General features: G+C 40.5%; 1 protein-coding gene across 1 annotated transcript in view; it reads left to right on the plus strand.

Moving 5' to 3' along the window:
• Positions 1-9,231: 9,231 nt before the first annotated feature.
• The window catches only part of MLANA (melan-A), a 30,712-nt gene continuing 27,075 nt past the window's right edge, over positions 9,232-12,868 (plus strand). The window contains exon 1 of the mRNA XM_036072179.2: positions 9,232-9,329. Coding sequence (XP_035928072.1) covers positions 9,253-9,329 — 77 coding nt within the window. The 5' untranslated portion in view covers positions 9,232-9,252. The remainder of the gene's footprint in view (positions 9,330-12,868) is intronic.

Here is a 12,868-nt window from a genome sequence, read left to right on the forward strand (position 1 = left end):
AAAAGAACACTGCATAATGAGAATAGACTTAAGAGAACTCACTCCATCAAATGTAGTAACATTCACATTATAGGGATCTCAGAAGGAAAAAAGAGAGAAGGGAGGGCAGAAAATGTATTTAAGAAATAATAGCTGAAAACTTCTTGAACCTGGAAAGGGAAACAGAGATCCAGATTCAAGAGGCACAGAGATCCCTCAAAAATTCAACCCAAAGAGGTCCACACCAACACACATAGTAATTAAAATGGCAAATAAATAAATAGGCAAAAAAAAATAGTGATAAAGAATTTTAAAAGTTGCAAGAGAAAAGAAGACAGTTACATACAAAGAAAATTTCATTAGGCTATCAGCTGATTTTTCATCAGAAATTTTGTAGGCCAGAAGAAAGTGTCATGATATATTAACAGTTCTGAAAGGGAAGACTGTGGCTAAGAATATTCTGTCCAGCAAGGCTATTATTCAGAATAGAAGGAGGGATAAAGAGTTTCCCAGACAGGGCGCCTGGGTGGCTCAGTCAGTTAATCATCTGCCTTTGGCTCAGGTCATGATCCCAGCATCCTGGGATCGAGTCCCACATCAGGCTCCTTGCTCAGCAGAGAGCCTGCTTTTCCCTCTCCCTCTGCCTGCCACTCTGCCTGCTTGTGCTCTCTCTCTCTCTCTCTGTCAGATAAATAAATAAAATCTTTAAAAAAAAAGAGTTTCCCAGAGAAACAGAAGTTAAAAGAATTAATGATCACTAAACCAGCCCTACAAGCAATTTAGGGGGTACTCTGTGATGGAAAATGAAAACTGTAAGCAAGAGTAAGAAAAATAGGAATCACAAAAGGGAAAAAAAAAGTATATCTATAAAAATCAGTCAAGAGAAGCACAAAATAAAAGGATGCAAATTATGATGCCAAATATCTGAAACGTGGAGGGAAAAGAAGTAAAGAATGAGTTCAAAATTAAGTGACCATCAGCTTAATGTAGACTGCTATTTGCAGAAGATGTTATATATAAACTGAATGGTAGCCACAAATAAAAAAATGGTAAGAGGTATTCCAGAAATAGGGATTAAGGAATCAAAGTATATCACTAGAGAAAACCAGCAAACCATGAAACCATGAAAGAGAGAAAGAGCGGAAAGGATCAGAGAAAAACTACAAAAACAACCACTAAGTATGTAACAAAATGGCAATAAATACATATCTACCAATAATTACTTTGAGTGTAAATAGACTAAATGTTCCAAACAAAAGACATAGGGTGGTTGACTTTCCAACACAGCAGAGGAGTAGGAGACCTTAGTTTTGTTTGGTCCCAGGAATTCAGCTAAATAGCTATCAAATCATTCTGAACACCTATAAACTCAACCAAAGATCTAAGAAAAGAATAGGTGCAACTCTACACATAGAAAAGCAACCACTTTCTGCAAGGTAGGAGGTGTGGAGAAGTGAATCTGAGGTGATATATCAGAAGATAAACCACGGGGGGGGGGGGAGACTCCATAAGCTGGCTATCGGAAGGTGATATAGCAGCAGAGCACAAAATTGGAACTTTTAGGATCTGTTCCTGTGAGGGACGTCCCTGCCTGAAAGATGCTCAGGTGTTGAGCAGGGCAGAATCCTAGGTGGAACAGTGCAGTCTCAGGATCCCTGGGGTCACAGAAAGAATGGGAGTGCCTGAGAGTGGCAGAGTTCCAAGGCATCAAAGCAGGGAAACCAGTTGCAATCAGCAAGCCCAGGAGTGGGCTTTCAGCTTGGTGTTGTCATAACCACAAACTGCAGCACAGTCAGAAGACAGCTCTCTGACCAGGGACCCAGCAAACAGCAGAATCTCAGTGAGACCCCTGCTTTCTTCCCCCCAAGAGGAGCAATATGGGTGCATGCTGCAGGAGTCTGCATGGTTTGGAGACTCGAAACAGGGTCACATGCCTGAGATAGAAATGCTCAGTCACAGGCTGGGTGAGCATGGAGTGCAAATGGAGACCACAGAGACAGGAGTTATTGACTGCTTTTCCCTGAGGGCACACTGAGGAGTGGGGGCCATGAGCTTTCAGCTCTGGGGCTGGAGATTAGGAGGCCACCATTTTCATTCTCATCCTCTAAAGCTGTAGGAAAAGCCCTCAGGGAACAAAAGCCACATAGAACAATCCGGACCCTCTTACTTAGCATGGCCCCATGGCAAGGGTGGTGCAATTCTGCCTGGGGCAAAGACACCTGAGAATCAGCCCAACAGGCCACTCCCCCAGAAGATCAGCAAGAGCATCCAGCTAGGACCAAGTTTACTGATCACACAGAACTTCAAAACTCCAATGCTAGGGAAAAATAGTATATAGAGTCCATGGTTTTTTCTCATGATTCTTCAGTCTTTCAATTTTAGATTTTTTTCTTTTTCCTTTACAACCAATTTATTTTACCAATTCTTTTTTAAGTCTTTTAAAATTTTCATCTTTACAGTTGCATTCTATCCTTTCATTGTATTTAATTTTATTTTTGTATATATATGTTTTTCTTTCTTTACAATTTTGAGATGCAGTTTCTTGTAACAAACAGAACAAAATACACCCAGGATATACTGTATTGTTCTGAACTGTTCATATTCTGTTTGTATTCTTTCTTTTTTTAAATTTTCATTCTTACAGTTACATTCTATCCTTTCATTGTATTTAATTTTATTTTTGTACATATACAAGTTTTTCTGTCTTTACAATTTTGGGATCTAGTTTTCTAACAAACAGACCAAAATACACACAGGATCCTGTGTATTGCTCTATTCTGTTCACCTGTCTGATTATATTCTCTCTTTTTTTTAAATTTTTTTTTCTCAGTTTTGGGTCTCTTCTGATTTGTTTAGTGTATATTTCTCAGGGGTCACTGTTCCCATTTTAGTATTTTGTTTTCTCATCCATCTATACTTCTCTGAACAGAATGACAGGACAGAAAAACTCACCTCAAAAAAGAGAAAAAGAGGCAGTACTGACTGCCAGGGACCTAATCAGTATGGATATAAGTTAGATGTCAGAACTAGAGTTCAGAATAACAATTATAAAGATAATAGCTGAGCTTGAAAAAACCATAGAAGACACTACAGAATCCCTTTCTGGAGAAATAAAACAACTAAAATCTAATCAAGTTGAAATCAAAAAGGCTATTAATGACATACAAATAAAAATGGAGACTCTAACTGCTAGGATAAATGAGGCAGAAGAGAGAATTAGTGATATAGAAGACAAAATGATGGAGAATAAAGAAGCTGAGATAAATAACTACTGGATCAAGAGGGGAGAATTTGAGAGATAAGTGATACCATAGAGCCACACAATATTAGAATAACTGGGATCTCAGAAGAGCAAAGAGAGAGGGGGGCAGAAGGTATATTGGAGCAAATTATAGTGGAGAACTTCCCTAATCTGGGGAAGGAAACAGGCATTCAAGTCCAGAAGGCACAGAGAACCCCCCTCAAAATCAGTAATATAGGTCAACACCCCATCATATAATAGCAAAACTTGCAAATCTCCCAGAGACAAAGAGAAAATCCTGAAAGCAGTTCAGGACAAGAGGTCCATAACCTAAAAGGGTAGGCACACAAAGCTGGCCCCAGATCTATCCACAGAGACCTGACAGGGCAGAAAGAACTGGCAGGATATATTCAGGGTGCTAAATGAGGAAAATATGCAGCCAAGAAAAATTCATCCAGTAAGGCTGTCATTCAAAATAGAAGGAGAGATAAAAAGCTTCCAAGATAAACAGAAACGAAAAGAATTTGTGATCACTAAACCAACCCTGCAAGAAATATTAAAGGGGATCCTTTAAGTGAAGAGAAAGCCCCAAAGTGAAATAGACCTGTAGGGAACAGAGACAATATACAGAAACAGTGACAATACAGGTAATACAATGGCACCAAATTCATATCTTTAATAGTTACTCTGAATGTAAATAGGTAAATATTCCAAACAAAAGACACAGGGTATCAGATTGGATAAAAAACAAGACCCATCGATATGCTGTCTGCAAGAGACTCATTTTATATCCGAAGACAGCTCCAGATTGAAAGTGAGGGGGTGGAGAACCATTTATCATGCTAATGGACATCAAAAGAAAGCTGAGGTAGCAATCCTTAAAATTAGATTTTAAACAAGAGACTGTAATAAGAGATGAGGAAGGACACTATATCATAAACAGTCTCTCCAACAAGAAGATCTAACAATTGTAAATACTTATGCCCTTAACAGGGGAGCAGCCAATTATATAAACCAATTAATAACAAAATTAAAGAAACACATTGGTAATAATATAATAATAGTTGGGGACTTTAACACCCCACTCACTTCAATGGACAGATCATCTGAGCAGAAGATCAACAAGGAAATGAGGGCTTTGAATGACACACTGGACCAGATGGACTTCACACATATATTCAGAGCATTCATTTTAAAGCAACAGAATGCACATTCTTCTCAAGTGCACATGGAACATTCTCCAGAATAGATCACATAGTGGGTCTATATACTGGATCACAAATCAGGTTTCAACTGGTACCAAAAGATTGGAATTATTCTAATGTTCAATTCCAGACCACAATGCTTTGAAACTTGAACTCAGTGACAAGAGGAAATTAGGAAGGAACCCAAATACATGGAGGTTAAAGAGCATCCTATTAAAGAATGAATTGGTCAACCAGGAAATTAAAGAAAAATTTTTAAGAATTCATGGAAATGAAAATGAAAACACCAGTGTTCAAAACCTTTGGGATGCAGCAAAGGCAGTCCTAAGAGGGAAGTATACAGCAATACTAGCCTTTCTCAAGAACCAAGAGAGGTCTCAAATACAGAAACTAACCTTATATCTGAAGGAGCTGGAGAAAGAATAGCAAATAAAGCCTAAACCAAGCAGGAAACAAGAGATAATAAAGACTAGAGCAGAAATCAATGAAATAGAAACCAAGAGAACAGTAGAAAAGATCAATGAAACTAGGAGCTGATTCTTTGAAAGAATTAGTAAGATTGATAAACCCCTAGCCAGACTTAACAAAAAGAAAAGAGAAAGTACCCAATTTAATAAAATCATGAATGAATTAGGAGAGATCATGTGCAACACCAAGGAAATACGAACAATTTTAAGAACATATTATGAGCAACTATATGCCAACAAATTATGCAATCTGGAAGAAATGGGTGCAAACTGAAACAGGAAGAAATAGAAAACCTGAACAGACCCATAACCAGCAAGGAAATTGAAGCAGTAATAAAAAATCTCAACAAACAAGAGTCCAGGCCCAGATGGCTTCTCAGGGGAATTCTACCAATCATTTAAAGAGGAACTAATGCCTATTCTTCTGAAGCTGTTTCAAAAAATAGAATGGAAGGAAGACCTCCAAATTCATTCTATGAGGCCACCATTACCTTGATCCCAAAACCAGACAGAGACCCCATCAAAAAGGAGAACTACAGACCAATATCCCTGATGAACATGGATGCAAAAATTCTCACCAAGACACTAGCCAATAGGATCCAACAGTACATTGAAAGGATTATTCACCACAACCAAGTGGGATTTATTCCTGGGCTGCAAGGGTGGTTCAACAAATCAACATGATTTGTGGTTCAACACAAATCAATAAATGTGATACATCACATTAACAAAAGAAAGCACAAGAACCATATGATCTTCTCCATAGATGCAGAAAAAGCATTTGACAAAATACAGCATCCTTTTTTGATTAAAACTCTCCACAGTGTAGGGATAGAGGGAACATATCTCAATACCATAGAAGCCATATATGGAAAGCCCACAGCAAATATCATTTTCAATGGAGAAAAATTGAGAGCTTTTCCCCTAAGGCCAGGAACATGACAGGGATGTCCACTCTCACCACTGTTGGTCAACATAGCAAGTCAATTCAATGACTTGAATGCCAAGTCATTCAAATTGGCAAGGAAGTCAAACTCTCACTCTTCTCAGATGACATGATACTTTATGTGGAAAACCCAAAGACTCCACCCCAGAATTGCTAGAATTCATACAGGAATTCAGCAATGCGGCTGGATATAAAGTCAATGCACAGAAATCAGTTGCATTTCTATACACTAACAATAAAACAGAAGAAAGAGAAATTAAGGAATCAATCCCATTTACAATCGTACCAAAAACCATGAGTAATTATTTAATCTAAGTCCTCAGCTGATGAGAACTGTCACAGTCCTTTATTCTGGTCATGTTTTGTTTTGTTTGTTTGTCCATAACAGTTACAGAGAGCTGGTGAGCACTGTTCTGGCCCACTGAAATGCTTCTGGGCTATATACACAGTTGACTCTCAGGGTAGATTATTTTGTCAGGTCAAATCAGCCCTGGTTTCAGTTAGACTTTAGGTAGGTCATATCTACCATCAAAGAGAAGATTTTGTCTGCCGCTTGCAAATGCACAAAACCCACTCTCCCCAGGGGACAGTTATTTCTGAATAATGTCACAGAGAAATCAGGGAGCTTAGTGTTACAGGATTTTGTGTCCCCTTAGTGCCTGTGGTTCTTGGTCACGCTGCTTCGAAGTCTGGTAGACCAGACTTGCCCGTGATATTGACAAATGTTTTTGTGGTTGTCTTATTTTAGGATGTTTTGCAGAAGTCATTTCTGCGAAGGTTGCAAAGCAAAATGTCAGTGTGGTGGTAAGCTGCAAAACAGGATGTCAGCGCTATTTTATTTTAGCTGTCCTGACTCCATATTTTCTTGTTGGGGACCCTGGCCTTACCTAACTGTCCAAATCACTCCTAACATTAGGAAGTTTTTAGGAGGCTTTAGGGATCTTCTATTTCCTTTTCTTGATCAGGAGAGGGTGGGACTAGATGGTCTCCAGGTCTGAGACTAAAGGCTCTTTAACATGAGGGAGGGTATATATAGGGTGCTCAGTTACATTTGAATTTCAGATAAAATACAAATACTTTTTTAAAAAGAATTTTATTTATTTGAGAGCAAGAGAGAGCATGAGCAGGGGGTGGGGAGGGGCATAGGGAGAGGGAGAAGCAGACGTCCTGCTGAGCAGGAAGCCCAACACAGGGCTTGATCTCAGAACCCTGAGATCATGACCTAAGCTGAAGGCAGATGCTTAACTGACTGAGCCACCCAGCCATCTCACAAATATTTTTTTTAATAAAAATATGTCCCATCTAGTAAGCAGGACATAATTATACTAAAAAGTATTGCAGGGGATGTAGTTATACTAAAAAGTATTCATTGTTTATCTGAAATAAAAAATAACTGGGCTTGCTATATTTTATCTGGCTACCCTATGGAGGAGGGACCAATACCTAAAATAAATGCCTTCCCAGGGAGGAAATCCTGAGATTGGGGAAAATAGAGGCCACAATGAACAATGACTTTTTGAGGAGAGGAATGAGGGTGGTTTCTTTCATGCCAATTAAGTAATCACAGATGACCCTGTCAGAAGTCCAGACTCATGACTAACATGGGACTGGAGACAAGGAAAAGCAATTTAAAAGATTAAGAGCCAGAGAAGCAATCTTCACACACAGGGCCAGCCAGCAGACAGAACAGTCCCATCCAGAAAGGTAAGAGCATGGCCTTCTCGCCCATTGTTGTTGTCCAAGAAAACAGGTTTTGGGGGATTCTGGTGGGCTCCTCTGCCCTCCCTCATTGCTTCCCTGATGCTTGGCTGTCAGCAAAATTTCTCCTCAATGTAAGTCTCCAGCTTCTGAGGGCTCATGACGTCTCCTCCTAAATCCTGTTCCTAGACTGCCAAGAAGAAAAGCAGAGAACAAGGAAAAGCAGTTATTCAGGCTGCATCCTGCTTGTGATTCTGCTTGTGTATTCTACTGTCACTTGAAAGACTGCTTCTCTTGGTTTGGGATGAGGTACATTTGTTGTCCCTACACTGTTTGCAGGGTTTACATAGATTTACAAAAACAATTTAACACAGAATTGAGTTTTGTATCTGTAATTTTGAACACAGGGCTCACCCCTACATTATTCACCTGAGATGATCAGTGAGTTCAACTATAATTTCTTTTCTACAACTGGGAAGGAAAAGTTACACACAAAATGCCCCAATGGAAAGGGTTCATGTGGCAAATTCCCCACTCTGTTCTCCCACTTCTCTCCTACTATTTTAAACAGGCTCATTAATATAACTCTATTATCAGACCTTTGAAATTCATGAGAACCAGAGGGAAGAAAAATACACAATGGCAAGGAGAGAAGAGAAACAAATCATTGTTGGTTTCCAACCAGCACACTTTAATCATGACCTCTGCAGTTCATGAACTTCTTGTCTATTTGTTTGTATTATGGTTTAAAATTTTGTATTATAATATATATGTTCTGTGCATATGTGTGTATGTATATATATACATACATACATATTTAAGCTCTATTCATGAGACTTGAATGAGGGAGAAACAAAAATTCATTTCAGTGGGAGGGAAAACAAATCATTAGACAAAGTCAGGTTATGGGAGTCCTCATCTTGTTTTGAGTAGGGTGAATGAACATGGAGAAGCCCAGGCATTTCCTTTGTTGGAAGGTAGACTTGGAGGATGCTGTGCTCAGCCACATACTCATATGTTATCTAACTGTCTATATGGCCAAAGATTGATATCAAATTAATATCTTTGGTGAGAAATAACTCCTTTTATTAACCAGTCTTGTGCCAGGGAAAGTAAGGAATGAATAAAAATGCATTTTATGGGGGTACCTGGGTGGCTCAGTTTGTTAAGCATCTGATTCTTGATTTCAGCTCAGGTCATGATCTCAGGGTGGTGAGATCAAGCCCCACATTAGGCTCCACGTTGGGCATGGAGCCTGCTTAAAATTCTCGCTCTCCCTCTCTCTCTGCTCCTCTCCCCCACCTCTCTAAAAATAATAATAATACTAGTAATAATAAAATGTCATATTTAAAAAATGTATTTTGTTTCTCTATGTTTGTGGTATAGAGTCAAATTGAAAGCAAATGAAGAGCACCCCCCCCAATAATAACTCAATTTCAAAGTTTTTTGCTTTTGTTTGTAGTTTCTTCTTTGAAATTAATTTTCAGTTGGTGGAAGCAGTTAGAAACCTGAGCAATTTCCACTTGATATCAATGAGAAAAGCAAATACAAATCCTTTCACAGACAGAAGCCAGAGGGTCCCAGCTATCATTAATGTTCACCTGGAGAGAATGTCTTTGTGGCTATTTATGAAATGCTGAGTGAGGATGTTCTGAATGTGTTAAATAATGCCTGTGTGCCCCTGCTATTAGGTGTCCTGTGGCCTGTCCCCACAATATGCCAAGAGAAGAGGCTCACTTCATCCTTGGTTACCCCAAGAAGGGGCACAACCACTCCTACATCACAGCTGAAGAGTAAGTTCAAAACTGAACCCAGTGGGGTTTTCAGTTCACCGTTTGATGACACATCCTGATGATTTCACAGGCACATGTTCGTCAGTAAATCTCTCTAGTGTTCATTTCTCCAGAGAGTAAAATCCCTGGTAATGTGGTGAGGGGACCCCATGGTCCTACAAGGGGCTCAGTCTTCTGAAGCCATACAGGCAAGGAGATAGGAATGATAACAAGTTGGATCTTGACTTTTTTTTTTTTTTTTTTGTCTGTATTCTCAGTTATTAGGCATTTGCTGTAGGTTCCCCAGCTAGAAAACATCTGTCTGGAGCAAAATGACTCTTTACTCAAGCCTTGTTCTGTCTACTCCACTCAGGCTCCTGGAGATGGTTTGCAGACAGAACAAAGGTGAGTTGCCAAAGAGCTAGTGAGAATGTAGGGCAGGTATGTGCAACTCCACCTGCAGACTGACCCCAGGGTGAAGATGTTGGTCATAACTTCTGCATCATAATTTTATCCTAAGGAAAGGTGTTTAATAGTATGAATTAATTTTAAATAAGTAGTTATATGATTCAGCATTTTTAAGTGCTAAGCAATGTATAGTCAGTCTGAGATGCCATCCTTATCTTTGAAAAAATCTTACAGTATAGTGCAGAATTAGGCTCAAGAATAATTTTAGCAAATGTAAGTGCTGTAGTGGGATGATAGGCTGCTGGGACACACTCTGCATGTACTAGAGTACCCAAGAGTGTGGTGCTCTAAATCTGGTTCCACCCTCTGAGTGGAGACTCCAATGGAACAAACGAGGTACCAGGTTTTTATTGGACCATGTCTTAAGTGGTCTAGTCAGAACTTCCTGCAAACTTGCTCTCCCTTGGGAAAGAACTATTGAAAAATCTTTACTAGAGTGAACTAGCAGGGGCAAGCAAGATGTAGAACCCATTAAAGGCACTGAGGAAGAATTTAGGCGGGGAGCATTTCCTCAGAAGACCCTACTGGGATTTTCTAACATCCCTGCATGGTCAGTTGGGAATGGGGATTGGGAGATCTTCTGAAAAAATGTCCCAGGAGCAAAAATATACTCTTTGGGGTATGTTTAGGGTACACATGATGTTAGGTAGGATATTGTTTCAGCTTCTTTATGATGATTCAACAAACTGTATCTCTGTGAAACCTCAGTAAAAAGAGGTTGAGAGATTCTCTCAGTCAAGAGGGCATAAGTCACTCATGGAGCTTGTAAAATGCAGTTTCCCAGGCCTTGCTTCCAGAGAGGCTGATTTGGTAGGTCTGGGGGTAGGGCTCAGAGTCTGCACTTTAACATGCATCTCAGGTGACTGTACTGCAGGAGGCATTTGGTGACACTCTGGAGAGTCCTGCCCAGCTGGGTAGTGGGTTCTTTGGTGTGTCTGGCTATATCCTGATATTTTCCACTCTATCAGCCATTGGGTACGTGTGTGAATGCAATGTGACTGTGCATAAAGAACTGGAACAGAGCTCTGTCTGTGTCAAGATGTCCAAGGGGATGAACAGAATTGGTGGGTGGAATTGAAGCACAAGCATTCTAGGAATTGAATCAGCTGCCCTCAGTCACAAGAGTCCACTGAATGCTCCTTGTGACAGCTTCATTTCAGGAAAGGATGATATAGCAGGAAAGGCACTGGTTGAGTATCTTAGGCTAGTCACCGTGAATGCTGGTTCTGCCACTTACCAGTTGTACAGCCTTGGGCATTTTACCAGCTTAAAATCATGGGGATATCAGCTGTGACATGAACATCATATCAACCTCAGAGGATTATTGTGAGGATGAAATAAAAGCCTATATGTGGGGTGCTTGGCACAATGCTTGGCGCAAATCAGTGCTCAGTGAATTACAGAGTAGCTGCTAAGGTGGTGGTGATGTTGATGAGTCTTGGTAGGTCTCAGCTTCATGATCCACAAAGTGGGTGGACTGAGCAGCACAATTAGGTCAGAGTTTTTATCCAGCACTGTCTTCCATCCTGTTTAGAGATGGACAGGATAGACTTGATGCCTGAGCTGCCTTGAGAAGGAGGTGGTCAGGTAGGTGGTATAAGGCAAAGATCTCTCCAGGAGAAACCTCAGCTATATCTTGATTCACCTTCAGCTGCTCAATCTCCTATAAATCGCCCAGCTCTGCAGAGCCCTTCTTTAGCAAGTCACAGCACTCTCCACTTTGATCAAGCTGTGATGTGGAGAATCAGGCAGATGTTAGCTAATTGATAGTGTTATACAGGGAAAGCACAGCTTCAGGCCCTATTTCCAGGGCCTTTGTGGTAACTAATCATTCCCACGGGCCACTGGACACACGGCTCAAAAGGCTGGCTTAGATGTCCAGATTACATCCTGCTGCTGAGGAGCAGAGCAGTCTCAGTGACACTACAGCTTTGCTCTAGGTTCAGCTCAGACAGTTCTCCCCAAGGCTGAGCCCCAGTGCTATATCTTTTAATAATTCATGCCTGGCCAATTGGGAGGTGCTTACTGAATATCTGCAGTCTCTGACTCCAAATGTCAGGTGGCATCTCTGACTTGGCAGCCAAGCAGGCTGTAGAGATCAGGCCTCTTATCTCAGCATCCTCAGGGCTCTATCCCCAGCTCCATTCTGAAATATCTTTTCCAGATCACTCAGGTGATAACAGAGTAAGCAGAAAGGACTGACCCATCTGGTTTGGTCCTTAGTGATCCTGAACTGGATTCCTGGAGCAAGCAGAGGCCTGAGAGGAGAGAAGTTTGCCTAGTTGAATGTAAATATGAGACACATGTCCCAACAGCTAGGCTGGGCTCTGGAATCCCCATGCAATAGTTATAGTCTTGGAGACCTCTAAATCCCGCAAGCCCTATTTCTACCCCTTTAGTTGGAATGTGCCAGCTCTAAGCCCTCGGTGGCTGCTTTACATGCTCTCTCCTTCTCTTCATTACCTTTTCTCCATCCCCCCAAAAAACCTGCTCTGCGGAAAGTTGTGGATCCCCTCATTTTCACTAGAATGTCAATGACCCACAAGAGGTGAAAGTAACAGAGAATTAAGCTGTTAGGACAAAGAAGGATGCATCTTTAAAGATGGTATTTCAGATCTTCATTTCCAACTGCAAATGGAAAAAAATAATGATGTTGGGGCTAGCATCATGCCCCAAATCCACACATTTATAAATAGTTATTTTAAAGAAGACATTAAATGGCTCATTCATTTTGCAGTTTGTTCATTTTTTATTAATATGTTTGGCCACCCATCCAACTGTCCATTCATCCATCCATCCATCTTCAAGAAATATTTTTTGAAACACCCAGTGTGCCTGACCTTTTCTAGGCATTAAGGACACAAATTAAAAACCAAACCCAGAACCAAAAATCTCATTTGGGAGCTCCTTTCCTAAAAGAGACAGGTAAGCACACTGCCGATTACCACGGAGAGAAGCCAGAATGGGTTGCCATCATCCTGGGAGGGGTAATGCTGAGTCTTTGAACATGATATATTAGTCATGGGCAAGGAGTGAGGGGGCCAGTTTCAGACAAAGAGGACACAAATACAAATGAGACTAACTCAAGTTCA

Source organism: Halichoerus grypus, chromosome 14 (genome assembly GCF_964656455.1).
Source record: "Halichoerus grypus chromosome 14, mHalGry1.hap1.1, whole genome shotgun sequence".
NCBI lineage: Eukaryota > Metazoa > Chordata > Mammalia > Carnivora > Phocidae > Halichoerus > Halichoerus grypus.